The sequence below is a fragment of the Falco biarmicus genome, chromosome 6 (genome assembly GCF_023638135.1).
Source record: "Falco biarmicus isolate bFalBia1 chromosome 6, bFalBia1.pri, whole genome shotgun sequence".
Taxonomy (NCBI): domain Eukaryota; kingdom Metazoa; phylum Chordata; class Aves; order Falconiformes; family Falconidae; genus Falco; species Falco biarmicus.
Window position 1 is genome coordinate 55,051,507 of NC_079293.1, and position 20,653 is coordinate 55,072,159.

A 20,653-nucleotide genomic window follows, 5' to 3' on the forward strand; every position below is an offset into this window, starting at 1 on the left:
GACATCAGGAAAACCATCTAGCTAAGCACTGGGATAAACTGGTTAAGTGTGTTTGAATTTGCTCCTAGAACAGTGGGAAAGACTAGCTTACTCCTGAAATCTTACAGCCCTTTAGCTTTATGGTCCTATTAAACAACATAGAACTCAGTATTGGAAAGACTTAGGTGCATGCTTCATTTTAAGCATTTGATCAGTCTCATTGATATCAGTGGGATTTCTCAAATTAAGCACCTCATTTAACACTGCAATGTCTTTTGTCTCTTCTGTACCACAAGAGCAAACCCAACTAAAACAGAGTAAAACCAGCAATATGAACCCACAAAACATTCTGTATTAATATGCACAGAATCAGAACTGTTATCTTGAGACCTCAAAATGAGCACTATGCTGAAGTCACTGGCACTCCTGCCTACTTCACCATAGGAAAAAGTGAATTGTTTACAGAGTTATTAGTTATGGGAAAGGCTTGTGTGCTAATAGGCTGAGATGAGCCTTCAGTCAACACTTTGATTCAACTCTGACCACACATCACCCTTTCCTGGGCTGGGTTTTATTGCAATATTTTTGGTTTTGCCAGGATTAAAGCAGTTTTAGTAAACTACATATCCCTTTCATACAAACAAAAATAAAAAAGCTGAAACCAAGTTAACCAATAGGAGTTGCCATAGGGCATTCATGCCATTAACCTTGTAGATGTGCCCAAGGCTCTTGCTTGTTTATCCACCCTTTGGGGTTAACACTTCCTGATCTTTCATTAGTGAAATCAGCATCCTAAAGTCAGTTCCCAGCACACAGTCCTGAATGGCCCCTGACCTCAGAACAGGAGTTAGAGATAAAAGTTCCCAGAACCACCTGGCTACCACACTCCTACATGTGTGTTTATCAGGAACTTTGACTTCAAGCTGGACAGCAGCTCCTATTCGTCTTGATGAAGGTTCTGAAATGTAACTATGTTTGTTGATGCTTGGAATCAGAATGAAAAGTGCTTATTTGGTATACAAATATTCCAAAAGGAAATGTATTTTGTCAACAGTATTATAACTCCAATGAACATAGCAATATATAAATATTTTAGTGTAAGTCACAAAAAGTAGTGACATAAAAAATGAGAATTTTTTACTTTCTAGAAACATTTCAGCACGCCATAATTTCAAAATCATCAAGCTGAAGATAGTTTTGATTTTTTCAAACCCTTTTCAGTAAAAACACAATTGAATTCAATTCATCCCCACAACATATCTACAAACTATTTTCCAGTGGAACACTTTTCAATCAAGAATGTTTAAGTCATTTCTATTGATAACTTAGACATACAATCATAGTTTACAATGAACTTTAACTTTAAAGTTAACTTGAAGATCCCACAGCAAAAACAGCACAAGGAATGCAGGCTTTTTTCCTGACTGGAAGCTTTGCTGTCCTATTTGAGCCCGAGTGCTGATGCCATAAACTACACGAGTCATCATTCCTCACACAGAGTATACATAAATTGCAGGAGTGGGACCAACATGGAGCTGAGCTAGAAAATACAAGGATCACATGACAGTTTACACTTTTTAAAGAAAGTAGTTCAGACAGCTTGCAAATAATGGCTGTCCCACTGCTGGTGGAACTGGGACAGCGATTTGCCCACATTTGCAGCTCTGGGGCTAGAACAGACAAGGGAGTGGAAAGGTCTTTAGAAGTGACTGGGGAGGGAAACAGTCTTAGGAGCCTGAGATTGCTGGATGAGTCCCACAATATTTAGGACAGTGGGTATTGGAGCACATGTAGGACAGTGAGGCTGGTACAAGGCAGAGCTGCCCAGAGTATACACATCTGTGAGAGACAGCAGGGTTCAGGAACAGGCATGTCTTGCAAGTCAAGCAAGTGCTGGAATATACAAGTGCTGCTGTGATCAGCAACGTGATCTGTTATGTAGTGTTAGTAAGCATTACCAAATGCTGGCTGAACAGGTGTTCTTCTCTGTCTAGTAGCTCTCTTGTAGTGGATAGGAAAGGCAAGCAGGTCCCAGAAAAGCACAGTAGGAAAAATAATCTCAAAAATGAAACATAAGCAAAGAGCAGAGCTAGGCAAATATACAATGTCCTCACCCTTTTGGACACTGAGGTTCAGTAATGTCCTCACATTCTTCTTCAACCCAGCTTGCCTCTCCTTAAAACAAATGAGTGCACTTTATTTTTTAAGACAGTACATTCTTATCGATAAATGCAAGGGGTTTTTTTCATTTTAAAGTTGTATTATCCTTGCTCCTTTCATACAAATATGGGTACACATATGAGAGACCATAGGAACTTGTTGAGGATATTTACCTTTACAAACAGCGTGATAATTCACACAGCAATCTTTATTTTCCACACAATCATCCGAACAGGAACAATGATATTCTGGTCTCCTCTTCTCTCCACACCTGAATTTATTGCATGTCCATATATGGGCTAAAAAACAGATGAGAGAAGGACAGCACAATGATTAATACCAGAATAAACTGAGTGTTAAGTTCTGTCTCAATTACGTACTCCCTGAAAAACAGTTCCAAGGTATCTCATGCATGCATAATATTGCTAACTTTGGCACTTTAGAAAACAAACACCCATGGCTGAATAATCCAAGTGTACAGCCACCTGAATAAGATTATGCAGCATATGGTTATAAATATCAGATCAGAAAGAGTCCTTTCTACAGGCCTCCTTCAGATAAGGTAATTTATGTGAGTTTTATCTGGTAAATCCAAACAACTCCCCCAGAAAAGCCCCAAGTGTGACATTGAATTTGGAATGCCCTGAAAACACTGAGCAGCAGTAACTTAATCTAACTTGCACTGAAGTCACAATGGATTTTACCAGTCACCAACAGGCACTCAGCTTCTTTCAGCATCTCTTAGGCACCGACATCACTGTCACTATTTGAGACTATATTCATAAGCTCACAGGAAGACCTACTGCTTTCAACTTCATTGTTGTTTTTATTTTTCCTGAGTCATATTGATTTTTCTGAACGGAATACTCCAATACATCATATCATTTTGTTATCAAGTGTAAACACAAGTAGATCCTTCGTAGCCAATGAGAATAAACATGAACTAACTGACCAGCTGAGTGAATACTTAAGTGAAGGTCTTAACAGAGACATGGAAGCCAAATCTCAATGTTTGATTACAAGACAATCAGCAATCTTTGTATGCTACTAGAAATTAGAAATCCCTAAAAGCATTCTCAGGTTAATCTCAGAAATACTGAGCTTCAGTAACTTCACCAATATCAGTAGATCTTTACTTTTGTGAGACAGAAGAATCTATTATGGGTTTAGTTACATGATACTATTTGGAATTTGATTTTCCACTGATCTTAAGACTAATCTAAAAAAAACCACACACACCACCAAGCAATGATTCCCATTCTTAGTGCCAAGACAGATTCTCCAGTTTACTTCTAAATAATTCTTTAAACTGAGGGAGAGTAGTGTAATGAAACTAAGTGAAAGATTAAAACCCATGCAACTGTTCTATAAGAGAAAGCTTTATGCAATTCAGAGGACCTTTTAATAACAGTCGATTGAAGCAGGGATCTAAGCTTAGTTTAATCATTTGGTTTTAAAAGTCAACATTGAATTTTTAATTTCAGGGCAAGACCACATTGATAAATTTAATAAATACACATAACTACTTTTTTTCTCACTTCTCTTTAACTGAAAGGAATGCTGCACATGAAGCATGAAGTTTAAATTAGAGAAAACAGTCAAGTTCTGTCCTTAGTGTTACTACCCACACTAGCACCTTTCCCTGTAAAATTTCTCCACAGTACTTCTCACACCTTTGCCTATCTGGCCTTTGCTTTCTGGCAAATCATGAGAACTGCATGATTTGCAATCACTTTGCAATCACTCTCCACCTCTACAATCTGTTTTTTCATCCTGCCTTGTCCCAAAGGCCAGAACATGACCCTTGCTTCACACTTAAGCTAGGGAGTAGCAAGGCAGAGGGTCTGAATAGCTGTGTAAGGAGAGACAGCAGCTTTCACAGAGCTGCTCTGTCCTTCCCCTTTTTCACGTGGGTGACGACCAAAAGATGCAATATACAGAATGTTCTCCTATTCCTGGCTTTCTTGAGAATGTAGGAGTTCTCCCTGACCCCAAGGACAATGCAGGTCACTGTTCTCTCACTCCCATACAGAGAACAAAAGGCTGGCTGAGACCATGAGTTGCAGTTTTTCATCCTCTTTCCAAGGGGGAGGGCAGCAGCACAGTCCTCTGAAGCCTCTCCCCCCACAGGAGCTATCAGAAAGCCAGCCTACTGGCTATGTCAGCTCCTATGTAGTCCAGCTGGGTGAAATACAAGCTTTGTGTACAACACAGCAGCTGCACCAGAACCATGAAGTTTCTACACGATTCCCAGTATCACCATCACCACTGAAAGTCCACCTCTGGTTGCAAGCAAGGGAGCACAAAGAGGGGGAGACCGCTGGCATCAACCACCCTGCTGTTCAGCAGCCCCCCTTTGCACTCAGAGCCCATCTGAAAGAAGTCAGGTATTACAGCCACCTGATCACAACTGTACTCACATTTGTCACAGACCAGAGAGTTCGACCCCACAGCTTTTTTTCCATCCTTACCTGGTTGTATACATGTTTCCTGGTAATCTAAGCAGCAGTTTCCAAGCTTGACACAATCTCTATCACAACGACAGCTTCCAAAGGTCCTTTCAAAGCAACGACCTTTGCAGGTTTTCACTGTAATATTGGATAGTGTTAGATGTCAGTGGCTGAGCCCAAATCAGTCAACATGCAAAAGAAATTATTAAGGTCAGCATATGGAATGACATAGCTAGTCATTCCACAACTTAGAAAATGGCTGCAAACAGTGACAGCCAAAGGAAAAGTCTTGCTCCGACTAAATGTTTATTTTCCTATTGGACAAAAATATTTTTTCATGTTGAACAAAGGGTTCTGTTCTGTTTTAGCAGGAACATGATGTTTCATTATTGGCAAAAACAAGTGAAATAAAAGACTACGATTCTAGTTGTGAGCACCCCACTTTCTGTATCACCAGAAGACACGAGTACAGTCATGCAGAATACAGATCTCTCTGAGGAAATCTGAACCTAGGTTTTCATTAAGGGTGCTCTAAACAGTGATTTTTTTTGGCAGAGAACATTAATCTTCATTTTCACATCTGAACATTCCACCTTCTTTAAATAATTAAACATTAATTAGAATCCAGACCGCATTGGCTATGCTTGCAACTCTCCCATGCTCGTGCCCTGTTTGAATGACTGTTTTCATACAAATCAAAGGAACTGAAGGAAGCCCCAGTTTTACATCCCGCTGTACCATGGTTAAGGTACTATCTCAAGACACAGGAAGGGCTGTTCCAAACCAGACACAAGAGACACATAATTGCGTGTACTGCTCACTAGCTTAGTTTCTGTTCAGTTTTAATATACAAAAAAATCCCCAAACGTAGCATGCTTCCACTAGACTGGGGTTGCCTGGGAAAAAACAACTTGTGATGCGAAGCATTAACAGCACTTCAGGATGAAACAGACTGACCAACTACTGTTCAATCACCAGAAGGGAGTGAGGCAAATCCTTCATCATTTGCCTTCTCTTCTCAAGAATCTTGAGGGGTGTGATATTAGGAAAATGAGATAGTGAACTAATATTGCAGAGTTGTAATAAAATAAGAAAAAACCTAAACAGATTCTGTGGGGAAACTAAGAATTTGAAATGTAGTTAAAAGTAATTTCAGGACTATTTGTTAAGCCGATCAACTTTGAAATTACTCTAGACAGCTGTTCCCAAAGTAAAGCTTGATTTCTTTAAATATCTTTCATAACCTTCTACCTGAAGAAACTTCACCACTGAAAAAACCACTTATTTTTCAGGACAGAAAACAGCCAGAGGAATTCCACAAGGAACATTTTCAGACTACAGTTCTAACCAATAAAAAAAAAAAAAACATCAACTTTTTTCCTCCCCCTAATTGACTGGAAAAGATGAAAAACATGTTCCAGGACAACATGAAATACAAATTGTTGGTTTAGAGGGTTTTTTTGTTGTTTGTTGAGGGGTTTTTTGTTAATGGTGAACTGAGAAAAGCCAGCCATGTGACATCACCACAGTGACAGTTGGGATACATGGAAGCTGCCAGCCCAGACACTGACTGCTAGGATCAGTTTACCTCTCAAGTACACACACGTACAGAGTACACCTAAGGTTTGCTTCTCGGTATTTTCATTTCCCTCTAACTGAAACTGCTTCAAGTAATGCATCCAGTCTTCTTCCCACAGCAAGAAAGGATGGTGTTCGGATACTATCAAAATTAATTTACAAAAAGAAAAAAGAAACAAAAAGGAATTTCTTAGAAATATTACTAAAAGGCGTATTAGTTACCATCTTTTGAACAGCTAGGCTTCAGGCCAAATATACATCCTAGGATTGTCGTTAACATGCAGACACAGAGTACCTGTGGGACAGGAAGGAAAAGAAAGTAATGTTAAATGACCATTGAATGATTTTGAAAGACCTCATTTTCTCTATAATGTTATACAATTGCACTGAAATTGATAAACATGCAGACTAGGATGTCAATTTCACTGTCTTCACAGTTTTCACTCACACAATTAGTTACATTGTTTGCAATTAGTTACTGGTACATGAACATTCTTAAATAACTTCGTAAAAAGGAAATACGCAGGACCAGTCTTAACATAGACATGATGATGTATTTCTTTCTCTGAACCAAAAAAAAAAAAAGATATTCATGGTTACACATATATCAATTTTATAGAAAACTTTCTTTGCTCCACTTCTTCCTTCCTCCTAGGTTGTTCTAAGAAGGTGAAGCGAAGTTTTGCCATTGACCACAGACTACAAACAGAAGGCATGGCCCTTAAGTGATACTTATAATTTTCTCAGGCAGGAAAACCTTTTTCCACTTCCTAGTATCCAGTTTGTACTAGATGTTGGTCCATACCATGGTAAGCAACTGTGGCATGTCATATTAGACTGACCACAGTGTCTTACACAGACCAGAAACTATGGCCATGTTTATTTTGGATTCTGAAAGTTATCAAACAAGCACCATATTGTACTTGCCCAGCATTTCAGGGGAAGACCTAATGCCTACTTAAATACACCAAAAGATTCCTTTTAACCTCATTAAATACTGAAATTGGTCCATAAACTCTTTAGGAAAAGTGTATATATTATGAATGCATATACAGTAATTAAAGAGCCCAGGAAAGCCAACAATGCACTTATGATGTCCATTCTATTCAAGTGTACAATGTAATAAGGCAGTCTGCCAAGAGTCCTGAAAGAGAAGGGACTGTAATAATGCAGATTTTCTCATTCAAACGCAACTGGGGTGGTATAGGTAGGAGAGAACGTACATGTTGCCTTTCCAGTCATTGTTTTCTGAGGAAAAACTGCTTTCAAGCAATATTTCAATAACTTCACATGCATGTCTATACAGTATCTCCCTTTCTTCACTCCTTCCCCATCAGCAAAAGCTGCCAAATCACTCTTGAGTATGATGCCCGAGTCATGTTGTAATGTGGCAATAATTCATCCCATTTTAAAATGCACCTGATTATCAAGCTCACGTTTTTAAAGACTGTGAGTACTTGAGTAAATACAAAGTAACTGTGTTTTTAACAAATATATAGTTCACTGTACACTTTTGTTCACCGAGCAGTTAATAAAGACAGTAAAGCCATTTCTAGAATGTGTAGCATTGAAATTCAGATACTATTCTGGACTTGTGAAATGTAAGCTATCATACACCACATTAATCGATATAAAAATATTCCATATATAGCATTCATGAAAAAAGGAATTATAGACTGGATCTGATTAAACTCTGGCCTAGAATTCTGAACCAGGCAAGTCTGGAATGTTAGATTATTCAGCGCAAAGTCTAGCAGAGAAGTAAGTACTTTGAGTTCAAATCTGTCTTTGAATTTACATGGAAAGAATGAAAATAAAAAATAATGAGGGAAAAAAATGGCATTATCAATGCACCCAGATATGCCACAACTGATAGAAAGGTGCAATTCTCCATTAACCCATCAGTCAAAAATGAACACAACTGCAGAGCTTTGTACTTATTTTCTAAAGAGTATACCAATATGTGCAGTATCAATTATATTTTCTGTTAAATTGGTATTAGCAGTAGTACTTTCCATATAAATTCTTCTAGACCTTTGAAGTCTTCCATGTGAAAGAAACACCTAATAAGAGCACATGCACAGTCAAGTAGGTAGCATGTCAGATGCAAGATGTCAAAGCCCAGCACAATCAGTGTACAGTGCAAACCCTGATATTGTCCTTTTAACTTCTTTATTATTTGGAAGTTAGAAATTGATTGATTTGTTTTTAAAAAGCCAACTTGAGAACAGTTTTTCAGAGTGACAATATATTGCTTCTCTACTCCCACCAGGCCTTGCTACAAGGGTCAAAGAATAGAATGTCCTCTGACGTGACCACAAACATGCTTTAAAACAAACACCACCCACACCTACTCTATCTGGAAGAGCTTTATTCCCGTATCTTCAAATAGCTACATGACCTATGGGACTTATGCCACCTAAGGCACCCTTGTAACAAAAACCCATTGCAGTGCCTCTAAATGGACTATTAATATTCCCTTATGGAGCTTCAGTGTAGGTAATGCATGGTCAAAACCCAGGAATTTAATTGTGACGCCAAATTAACATAAAAATTAAATCTAAATAAAATTAATTCTAATGTGGATCCCAACTAAAACTGGTAGATCCTCATTAAAGTTCTCACAAACAATTCCTGATGCTTTGGCACCAAATGTTCCTAAATCACAGTTCTGTATTGCATTCCAGATTTTGAGTGTTATACTTCTATCAACATAATTAATTCCAACAAGCAAAAACATGAAAGGATTATGTTCACTGAGGCATACAAGTGTTCTTTTGGGTAGGAAATACTACCAAGTGGTAATGCTACTTGATGCAGTAATGCAACTTGTTTCCTACAAGCAATACCCTGGAAACTTCATAGCATACTACAAATGCTCGCTGCATCTCTACTACAAACCAATTCTGCTCTCAAATTTCTTCTATACACACACATCACGAAAAACATTGCCCATGTCCTTACCTGGTATACTGTGTCCATCTACAACAAATGAAGATCTAGGAACTTCTATTGACTCATCACATTCAAGTCTTTGCTTTCTTAACATTCGTCCCACTAGCTTAAATTTTAGTCTTAAAAATGTCTTACTGCAATGTACTAAAGCTTCCCACACACACACTTCTTTTCTTTCTTTCACACTTAATAAAGAAGCTTTACAAAACTGGTAAGCTTAGAGGTAAAGCATTTCACAATGTTCAGGGACAGCCAACTAATCCAGCGGACTATACCATGCAATTGCAGCTTAGTGTAAAGGCTCTGAATCAAAGCTTTATCTTGAGCCTGAATGACTTCATTCATGTGCATATTATCCACACAAATGGCACAAATGTTCAGCTGGAACAATGTAAAGCAATTAATACTAGCCAACAGCAGCAGTACTCGACTAGGAACAACAAGAGGGGTTACACTAGCAGTTGACCTGTTGTTAGCTGAAAGGCTCTAAGACTACCAGCTCTTCAGATGACAAGGAATATTAAAGCTAGCCCTAAAGGTCACCCAGGCACAGAAAGTCATCTCACTGCTGCAGTCCAAGTGCAGAATAATTTACTTTGTCTCTTGCTATATGGGACCTTGCTGCAGCAGGTAGGTTACCAATATTACCTGAACTATTTTACATACAGGTAGCCCAGTTTTGGGGTGCTGCAGTCTGTATGAAGATTATGTATTCTTTAAATCTAGATAAGAACAAGAAGTTGCACACACAGTTTAAAATTTAGTATCAAGAACCTTGTTAGAACCCTGCAGCAAGTACCAGACTCAAAACTCTAGTTACCACCACACTGTCAACCTTACACCTGCCATCATGGTTTAGTCTGTCTTTTTAAACAAAAGGAGAAAAAAATCCTACCTGTCCTCTCTCCCATATTCTTCCCCTCAAAAAAGAGAAAGCAAGAAATGAGAAAAAGATGCAATTAAGAAAGAGTATGGGAATGCAACATTTAGTAGGAAGGCAAATAAAGAATCTGGCTTTTCTATACACAAAAGTAGCACATGAACACTTCATGATCTGTAACTTGGGAGATTGCGAGGACAAAATGTTAGGTTTGGTTTTAATACAGTATCCGAGAAAATTCTTTAAACCAACACTTAATTGCAGTGAAGAAAGTGTCCTTTTTAGTTTGAAAAATATTTTTTTTAAAAGTTTGCTTTGGAATTAAAAAACATTGTCATCTAGGGATGAATCTCTCTCCCATCACCACTTCCTTTATGTAGGAGGAAGCAATAAAAGCTTTGCTTTGTAAACATTATAGTGGTCAGGAATAGGTGGTTAAGTGGAAAACTGCAATCCCCAAAAACATTTCAAAAGCCTTTTATTTTAAGCTGGGCAGATGCAAATATGATAACATGGTTAGAGAGCACAATCATTTCCATCACTCATCTCTAGAACTGCAGCTCAGGAAAATTTCTCAGCAGTGATTTTGGGGAGTTGGCAGAACAGCCACAAAACCAACAAGCATGCAGGCTGCAGACATCAAATCCTAAAGGGACTGGTCAACTGTACAGGTCTTAGCGACACAGAAAAAAGTCTCTCACCAGCCTTAACTACCATCACCTTTCCTTTGCTATCATATTTTACTCTTCCTTTACAGTCAATGCTACTGTCCCTTTCTCTTCACTCTTCCTTAGCTCCGCCTACCTCCCCTACTCATCTATTCTGCATTTTCTTTGGCAAAGAATGCATTGATATTTCTTTTAAGGAATAATGATTCTGAATTAAGTTTATTTCTGTGTTGATCTTCCTTACTCTTTGCCTACCATGTACTCAGTTGCTTTCTGTCTTCCTTTCTTCATCCCTGGTACTCCATAGCCAACAAAATGCATCACTCCAAGGTTTAAGGTACTTTCATTAACAACTATGCAATTAAAGTAGTGGGAAGTAGTGGTTTTCCATTCTGATCACCATGATTGACTCTCACAGTTGTGTCACGTCTGTCCATGAAGGGAGAACGTCTAGCCTGGGCCTGTAATGCCAATATTAAAAAAAAAAAAACAACCACCATGGAATTTTCCAAAACTACTTGGATCTGTGAAGAACATACCATGTTTTCACCATTTTGTGTGCCTAGAATAGATGACTAATGATCTGGACCTTAAAACTGAGATGTCTTTGAGAAAGAATTTCATCTGAAAAGTGTAAAGAACAGAGTAATAAATAATGAATTTAAAGTAAGAACAGAGTCACCTTCTGTCTTAAAAGGGCATTGTTAGAAGTGCAGCAAGCATACTGTACAGAGAAAAAACAAACTCATCTACACTTGTCAGGGGCAGTGGAACACTTATGTTTCTGAAAGATTTTTAAACAGGGATAACCCCTCAACAGCTCAGTTTTATTCAGAAGAAGGGGATACTTAACGAAGTTTACTATACTGAAAGGAGGTAGATACTTCACTCATTCCAGCACAGCTACATACTTAAAATAAGTCACCTAAATAAATAAATAAAAAATAAAGCAGCTATCAGTACTGAAACAAGTGCACCACCTCCTTCTTGCACCACTCATCTCTTCTTTTGATCTTTGTAAATATTTTTGTGCTCTTCAAAGACTTGCTTCTGTTGATCCACATTCCACACCTAGAGCCCAGGAGGAAGAGGAAAGCCACTGAGCCTCACAGGTCCTGGTTGTCTTGAAACACTGAAGGTGACTGAACTGTCCTTAAGTCAGTGGAAGGAAAAGCTGGAGCTTCCACCCAAAATCTTTTCAGAGCTAAAGATTTACTCTAAAAATACATAGGTATTATTGTTTTTCTTCTCAAAGCAGCGCACAGATCTATTCTCGCTGTTTCTATTGAATGTTCTTAAGACTGCTACATACTATTGCAACCTATGGTCATTCAAAAGACAAGAATATTTTAGAGGTAGCTTGAACTATTGTAAGATACCATAAAAAGCCCTCACAGAGCTTACCAAAGAGTGATTAAAAGTTAATTTGCAGGAAGTTATCAGCAGAAGATATTATACTATAGCTCTCTAAATACCTTCCAAGCCTATTAAAGTGTCTGGTTTTTAACAGGAAACAAACAAAAAGACAGGACCTAAAATATTTTTATTTGTTGCTTGTCCAACTGTATAGGTACGTTATTGTCTTAGAAGGCATTAACACATGAGCTGTTACTAAAGCACACACATTTTACCCCCTGGCTGTTTTGTTTCTCAATGCATTTAGTCATGGGAGAATTTACAGAGAAACTGAAGTGCAACTATACACTACCCAAAAAGATGAGGAAGTATAACTTCTGGTTAAAGTCCCAGAAAACAGATAGCAGCTGACTGCTGTTTAACCAGCAGGTAGGTTTTTGTAAAAATCTAAGGATAAACAGGACTGAAAACCGATCTTGGTTTATGAGAAAGTAAGTAAATATTGTACTTTCAAAACAATTACTTTATTCAGCACAGCAGACCATGAACACCAAATAAACACCAACACATGCCACCTACCTTAGTGGCAACCACATATGAATGTGTCATTACACAGAAAGAGAAGAAACTGTCAGTATTATGCCAGCTCAAACCTGTCATCCAAACAAGCAGCAATTGACCCATGAATAAAAGCAAAACTGGAGAAGGAAAATATGGCCTTGAGCCATGTTCATGGTCTCCCTATTCCAAAAGTCCCTTTTCAAGAATAGTAGTGTCATGAGAGTTGTAACAAGAACGGTGTAAAAAGGAGACTGCTTCTACTGGTACTGATAGTACCACCAAATATACCAATTAAACTTATACTCGCCTCCATTTTCCTGTGGCAGATGCTGATGCTGTTGCCACCATGACAGCAACATTAGGCTGCACAGGAAGACACAGTGACCTTAAAAAGCAAGTAAAGAAATCCTGTAAAACACTAAGAAAATAAGGAGTGTCAAAAATTGCAGAACCAAAATGGTATGGGAAGAAGATGTGACAAATAAGCTTTCAAAGATATTTACTATGGGTCTTTACTTTTTAAGTTAATAGCTATCTCTACAGAGAGTCTAACCATTTAAAGTACTAATGTCTTCCTTATTTTAGTATCCAAGAGCCTTGCAGAACTGCATGGAGGTGCTGTTTGGACCTCCCCACTCCCAGCAGTTTGGCTGCCTTTGCTTGGGACTCCAATACTGTTTCAGCTGTTGAGAGCAGCACTGTCTGGGAAACCTCAACAAGCCTTGAAGACAGCTCTTCAACAAAAAGCTAAAAGAAGTCTCAGCAGAGTCACCTCTTACCTTGTGTAGCCAGCTCTTGCCTCCACCCCCTGCCTGAGCCATCTTACAGCCACACAGCAGTCATGCCCATCCTGGCCAAGCACTCTTGATCCTGACCCCAGTCACTCACCTGTTTTGCCTGAATCGACCAAATGGCTGATGCTAGCACACTACAGGCTAATCCATCAGCAGATACTCTACACTCAGATTCCTAGGCACAACGTGGATGTTTTCAGGCAGGCAAGCAGCCAGTAGTGTTGACAGAAGCACCCAAGTCATACAGCTGGGGGTACTTCAGCCTGTTCCAAGCTTTGCAGTCCAGCTGGAATTTAGGAAGCCAGAAGCACTCACACACTGCACTGAGGGATGACCAAAACCTCCCAGATGGCTTAAATACTCCAGCTCAGCTACATAAGAGTATCTTGCAGCCTGTCCTAAACTCTATGCTGTTTTGCATATGCTGAAAGCAATACCTAAAATACCCACCCTAAAGTGAGCTTATTCTTAGAGAAGAAGTATTCTTAGAGAAGTATTCTTAGCAAAGTTGCAATCACACTTTTGGATGCAGCTAGGCCACAGTCAAAGTCAACCTAGTTTGGCAATAAAATTTAAAATGAGTTCTGAGTTCAATTATAAACAAAGATAGTTCCTACTCTCCATTGGTGACGATTTTCATATAATTGGATTTTTTTTTTTTCAGTACAAAGAAGGCCTCAATTCCTGCAAGTGTTTCTTTGAAGAATTTTTTTTACTTCATATCAGCTTTGTCATCTAGGATAGGATATGCTGATTAGCTCTGTGAAATAAAGTGCAATTAAAGCAAGAATACAAGTTAACCCTGGAAGCCCTTCAGAGTTAAAATGGACTTGATCATCTTAAAAATCTTTTTCAACCTAAAAGGTTCTAAATATTTCTTAGCTTTTTACTGTATGAGAGCGACATTATGCTTTTTTCTTCAATGCCCAGCATGAAGGCACCCACCTGAAGAGTAAAGAAATTTTGCATTTACAAGTTCGTGTGTATAATGAGAATTATTTGCAAATTCTTCCTTGAAAAATGAGCTGACTGAAGAGAAACATGAAGAGTTAAAATGGTCTTTAAATTCACCAAATGCCAAATTTTCTTTTGATAAATTAAATTGGATAAAAATATAGTTATTTATAGCTACAATTACATTGTAATTCAATTCATTTAAGCAAGATAAACAGCAAATGCAATTAGTAAAAATTGGTGTTTAATAAGAGGTATTTTTTTGTGCGTCTTCTGAATTCAAAATAAGCCACTACTGGACCTAAAGAGCTGTAATGTTAACTGAAGACAGCTAAGACACTTACTATAGAAAATCCTTGTTTCCAAACACTGGAATAGATTTTCCTACAAAATATTAAGATATTGGAGACTGGCCAAGAACTGATTTAATAATTTTGAACCAAAAGCACTTCAAAGTATTTAAACTACAGCCATCCTGTCACTGCCATTTTTTACTTTATATTACAAAGGAGGTTTGATGCTAAATGAAGTTAAGTAGCCTAACAGTCAGGAACTGTAATATTACTGTTAAGATGCGTCAAATGACTTGGAACACAAAAGTCCCATCTAAGCTCAATCCAGCACTCTCACAGGAACAAGTAATTTCAGCAAAGACTACTTTTCCTTACTGAAAAAGGAAAAAAAAGGCCAGGCACAAAGCAAAACAGTACAAAAAAGGCTGAAATTGAATGATATGCCAAGGGCCAAAAAAGGCTAGAGGAAAGACTGAATGTGTCACCCAGGCCTCCCAGACTCACGCAAAGTACAATATTATTGAATCCAGTGCTTAAGAACTGACTGATACCCACGAAAATACCCATGCTGAAGTTGGCTGAAGTCAATAACCATGTTCCAAACCACAGGGTTTGGGCACAAACACCTTGCTATCATTCTCTTTCCTCACATGAGTTATGTTAATTTCCAAGCCTGTATGATGAGCACAATGGGAAAATTCATGAATGCAGTCCTTACCCATGAATTAAGACAATGTTGCAGCAACACAGCAGCAATGGCAGAAGACAGAAGTCCATTCTGTTACTACACCCCTTTCAGAAGCCCAAACCCAAGAGCAGAACAAGCTTTTGAAGTAGCGTGGTGGCCCAGACCCTTCAACAGGTCCAACTCATTTCCCACTTGCTCTCTCACTAACTACTCCCTATCTTTACTTCTTCAACAGCACATGTAGAAGAGAAAGTAAGATTAAGTTGACAATAAAATTAAACGGGCATTTTCCATCTTTTCTGGAGAAAGAATATGGAAATGCATTATTCTGAATAACTACTAACCTATACAAAGGTTTAGGTAACCTCAGACATATTTAGGAGGAAAACCAGCAGCATTAAAACAACCAAACATGCAATCTTTCAGACAGATACGCAAGAAAATGTTGTTTCCACACCATCTCTGTGGGGGAAAACAACCAAACCTACAGCTGTCTCCATAATCCTGACACAGCACACCCATCTTTCCCTGTATAAGCAGAAAGTCAACAGCTATGGGTAATTTTGGAAGAAAGTGAGGAAAAACTTCCAGGACTCTTATATAAGGTATCTTAATAGACAACAGATCTCTCTTCCATAGTTAAGACTCTTGGGCCTAAACTGTCTCACTTAACATAAATGGGGGTTTATGATTCAGATCTTACACATGAAACTTAATATAGAGACCAACAGGAAACTGGAAGCAGATTTATAGAATCATAAGGCTAGAAGGTACTTTAAGAGGTCTTCAGTACAATCTCCTGCCCAAAGTTGGGTCAAAACTGACTTCAGACCTGGTTGCTCAGGGCTTTATGCTGTTGAGTCTTGAAAAGTTCCAAGGGTGGAGACAACACAATCACTCTGTGCAATCTGTTCCACCACTTAAGTATCCTCATAGCAATTGCTCCCTGACCCACATCCAGTACCAATTTCTCCTGTTTCAATTTATTGCCATTGTCTCATTCCCTCACTGTGCACGTCAGCGTTCATCACACATCAACACACATAGGTGTTCATCACTCAAGCCATCTCTTCCCCAGGCTGAACCAATCCAGGTCCCTTGGCCTCTCCTTACAGGGGAAGGGCTCCAGCACCAGACCACCTTGGTGGCACTCTGCTGAACTCACTCCAGTTGAATTGATCTTTCCTGTACTGGAGGGCCCCAGGCCAAACATAGTATTCCAGGTAGGATCTAACAAGTGTCAAGTATAGGGGAAGAAAAAAATTGGTTTACCAGTCCCTGGATACAGCCCAGCGCACTTAACTTCCACTGCTAGATAAAAGGGCAACTGAGATCAGCGCAGAAGCTCCCAAGGATACCATCTTCATTGTGGTGCCCTTCACTGGCTTCAGTTTGCAGATTACAACACCTTGTCCCACCCACTGCCTCAGTCTGATAAAGAGTCCACTAACCATCCAAAAGAAGAAGTAACTAAACCTACACAGGAGTACAACCACATACCCTGAGGATTGCTTCTCACTGTATCTGCAGCTTTCTTGGCATATACACCGAGTTACACTGTCTCAATTCACTACCTAAAACTGTTTTAATTCACAGGTATTATAGAAGTTCTAGCTACCTTCTCAGTGAATTTCAGAAGGCAATTGAATAGAAGAAAGTTTCAGAAGATTTAGTTTGGCACATGCATAAAACACTAGTCTTAAAAAAAAAAACTGGACTGCCTTAAAGGAACAAATAATCCCAGACAAATATTTTGTAGGTGTATTTCCAGACCATTTTTTAAAACTTCACAATTTATTATTTTTATGCACTCTGAAATACTCAAGTTACTCTTTAGAGGAGATTTAACACACTTTCAATGTTTCAGTGTGGACTTTATCTGGAATTCTGATGATTACTTTTTTTTTTATGATCAGGAATTCTCAAGTTGCAAAAACTCCTTAAGAAATTTTTAGCAAAAGCATCTAAATGAGTTTTCCAGTTCTGACAAAGAAAGCCTGAAATATTAAAAAAAAAACATTGTCTATTTTGTTACTTTTTTCCCCTCAATGTTTCAGCTGTTACAAACGCATGGAAAATTTTATTTTAATGGAATGAGTGAATCAGACCAAAATGCAATGCCTGAGAGTCACTGGCAAGCTGGAATAGAAAACCTCAAACCTAAGCAAGAGCTACACTAGTCTCAGGCAGCAGCATGCTGCTCAGTCACACAACAGCAGCAAGCAGCTCATTGGACTTCGAGGGACAAAGGTACGAGCTCAGGTAATCGGCAAGATGCTAAAAGAAAATGTATGCACAGAAACTGCACTGGATAAAAGGATCGCTAACCGTCACAACTACTCAAAGCTGGATGTTTTCATTCTGTTGCCTTAGAGAAACGCCATGAGTTAGTAAACCCTTGTAGGCCTGTCCCACTGTTTGCAGAATCCCCCCTGTACAGCAAGAAACAGAAGAGCTACCTGCATTGTATTCTGAACTTAATTAAAATGCTTCCCACAACAAACACTGCTAGAAGTGGAGGTGACTACCACTTCTTTATCTACCTACACCCTCCCTCAACCAATGTACAGTCAGTTAACAACTATGTACTGCCATGTAACACAGAAGCTTCTGGAGCAACCAGCAAAACTCATGGGTACGGTTCACATGGTACAACCTTTCATACATGGGAACTCTGCAGCTCATGTATGGAAGCCAGGAATATCAAAGTTCCATTCATGAACTGTACAAGCATCTACAAGTGGCAGGTACATGGGTAAGAAGAAGGGAATGCAAGTAAGTTTGTTTTGGGTTTGGTGGTTGGTTTTTTTTCTTTTCTTCTGGAAAGCACAGTAATTCAAGTATTCTCTAATCACCAGAAACACACTCATCACTCACTTTTACAGTTTCTCATTGTCCAATCCAAAATGCCAAGCAGATAGGTCTCCTTTTTTACATCGGGGTGTTATCATAAATGCAATGGGCTTGTGAGAAAGAACAAACTGTCACTGCCAACACCAATTTTCCACTTCCTAACATATTTCAGTTACAGATATTCTTGTTTCACTCAATCCGCTATCACCTGCACCATACCGAAAGTTTTTCAAGTTCTCAGAATACTCTTAAGTTGTCTCAGTATCTGCAATAGCCAAAACCAATACCACATGGTCATTTATATTTAGAAATTTTTAATTATTTCTGTAGAGATGCCATATTTCACTCTGGCACTTTAGTCAGCACAGGACGAATGTTTCTCCAGTTCTCAGGGAACAGCAGTTTGGAAAATAAGGCCTTATTTCAGAAGAGTAAGTACCTGCAAACATTTTAGCTTGTGCTCAAATCCAGTCTTAAAGTGGCTATGTATCTCTAATAATTCTGTTGTATTAGAGCATAAAAAGCTCACAGTAACAAATTAGGTTATTTTCTACTATTACTACCAATTTCTAAGCCTGAAAAAAAGCTGAGCTGTTTTCACCAGCCAGCTGCAATGGCTTTTATGGTGCAACCTAACCTCCCTAGAAGACAGTGAAATAATGGAACAAGATACCTTTAAGGGGACTTTTCATCAGAACAGTTGCCAAAAAAGCTTCTACATAGGAACTACCATAGACCCTTACACGAATTTTGATATTTTTCTTATCATGTTCTGACAAGCTTGGAAACGCAACTTACCACCCGTTATGTCAGGAAGTATGACCAACATGTAATCGCTGCGATACGGTGGATGGTTCAACTGAAAGAGTAACCAGATTACTAGGCTACCGGTAAATCTGTAAAGGCATCTTGATCCTTACACTTTAATGCACTGAAAGAGGACTACTTATGGATATATATATATATGTAATAGAGTCTGTCACAGCTCTACTGAAGCTTCCACAAATGCTGAAGTTCTTTCACCTTTATAATGATTTTAGCCTCATAATGATCGCTCCAGACAGTCTGGAAGGTCTTATTTTCCCATCTCTACAGGGAGGATAATTATAATACAGAAGCATGGCTAAAACTGGAAAGTGACCTACCTGCTAACAATGGCTTTGGCCACCAGGGCCTCCGGACCAGCGCTGAAAGTGCCTCCAAGCAGCACTTGGCGACAATTTCAGTGCACGGTACTTCAAATTCAGTAAAAGCTAGTTATTGTACTTCCTCTGTCCTTTCAGCTCTTGACATTTTCAGCTTTTCTAGCTATATTTTCCTGGTTTAACTTGGTTTTGTCTTCCCTGGTGTCCCCCCTACACCAAACAGCTAAACCCACATGATGACAGATGGGACCACCATTAATGCTACGGAAGAATCAAGACAATCCAACCCTGAGCGCTATCAGAAGAATAAGATAGATCAAGTGAAAAATTACGACTCCCTGCCCCAGGCAGGTCGCTGTCTACAGGAAAGAGCGTACGACAAGCACCGCGCCGCTGCCCGCAGCTGGCTCCTGAGGCGGGCGGGCGCCGTCCGCAGCACGGCGGGCGCCCTGAGGAGCCGCGGGTGCCCAGGGCGGTTTCCCTCTCCCGACGCCGCTCCAGGCCGGCCGGACAGATCCCCGGAGGCTCTGAAGGGCCCGCCACGGGCTACTCTCGCCCTCGTGCCCGAGGAGAGGCTTGTCCATCCCCAGCCCCGCAGGGAGAAGCACCTGCCCCCCGCCGCACCGCTCCCCCCGGCGGCCGCCGGCGAGGCGAGCCCCGGGGAAGGCCGCCCGCCCCCCAGCTGCCGGCGGCCCCCCGGCCCTTACCAGGGAGAGCACTTTGTAGGTGTTGGGGTCCTTGCTCTTGCCGCCCGGAGCTCTCTCCGGCTCCTCGGCCACCTCCATGGCCGGCAGCATGGGCACGGCCGCAGGCTGCAGCCCGCCGTCAGCCGCCCCTATCCCACCGAAGTGGTCTTCGTGGCCCTTCGCCGCCGCTCGTTGCCCGTTACCCTGCATCGTCCCCACCGCTCTACCCTCCGCCTGCCGCGGCCGCGGCTATTAATAGCGTGGCTGCCCGGCTCCGCCCCGCCCGAGAGCGCGGCTGCCGGCGGCCCCCGCTCCCCCGCCGGCTTCCCCGCCGGCCGCGGTACGGGGGAGGCGGCGGGCTGTTCCTCTCCCTCCCCGCCCGCCCCGCTCGGCCGCCCCACGCTTGTCGCCCCCTCCCCGCAGGTGAGGGCGGGCCGCGGCCACCCCTCCCTGCGGGCAGGGCGGAGGGGAGACGGGGCCGCGGAGGTGCGGCGGCAGCTCGCCGTGACATCACGGCGCTCCAAAATAGCGTCCGGGGGAGGGCGCCGGGCCGTGTTTATGAGGGAGCGCGGAGAAAGTTTCCGCCGCCCGACCCCCGCCGCGGGAAGCGGGCGGAGGCGCGGCCTTCCCCGAAGCCGCCCGGCGGCGGCGCA

At 40.6% G+C, this 20,653-nt stretch overlaps 1 protein-coding gene across 2 annotated transcripts in view; it reads right to left on the reverse strand.

Annotated features, from left to right (window-relative positions):
• The window catches only part of ENPP1 (ectonucleotide pyrophosphatase/phosphodiesterase 1), a 55,533-nt gene extending 35,276 nt beyond the window's left edge, over positions 1 to 20,257 (reverse strand). The window contains exons 1-5 of one of the 2 annotated variants that reach the window (XM_056343133.1): positions 20,022 to 20,254; positions 6,390 to 6,462; positions 4,611 to 4,727; positions 2,313 to 2,438; positions 2,094 to 2,154 (exon numbers count right to left, since the gene is read on the reverse strand). In XM_056343133.1, the coding sequence (XP_056199108.1) occupies positions 2,094 to 2,154; positions 2,313 to 2,438; positions 4,611 to 4,727; positions 6,390 to 6,462; positions 20,022 to 20,210 (566 nt within the window). In that variant the 5' untranslated portion in view covers positions 20,211 to 20,254. Of the gene's footprint in view, positions 1 to 2,093; positions 2,155 to 2,312; positions 2,439 to 4,610; positions 4,728 to 6,389; positions 6,463 to 20,021 lie in introns of both variants that reach the window. The other variant, XM_056343134.1, reaches the window with a different exon arrangement.
• Between the last annotated feature and the right edge of the window lie 396 nt (positions 20,258 to 20,653).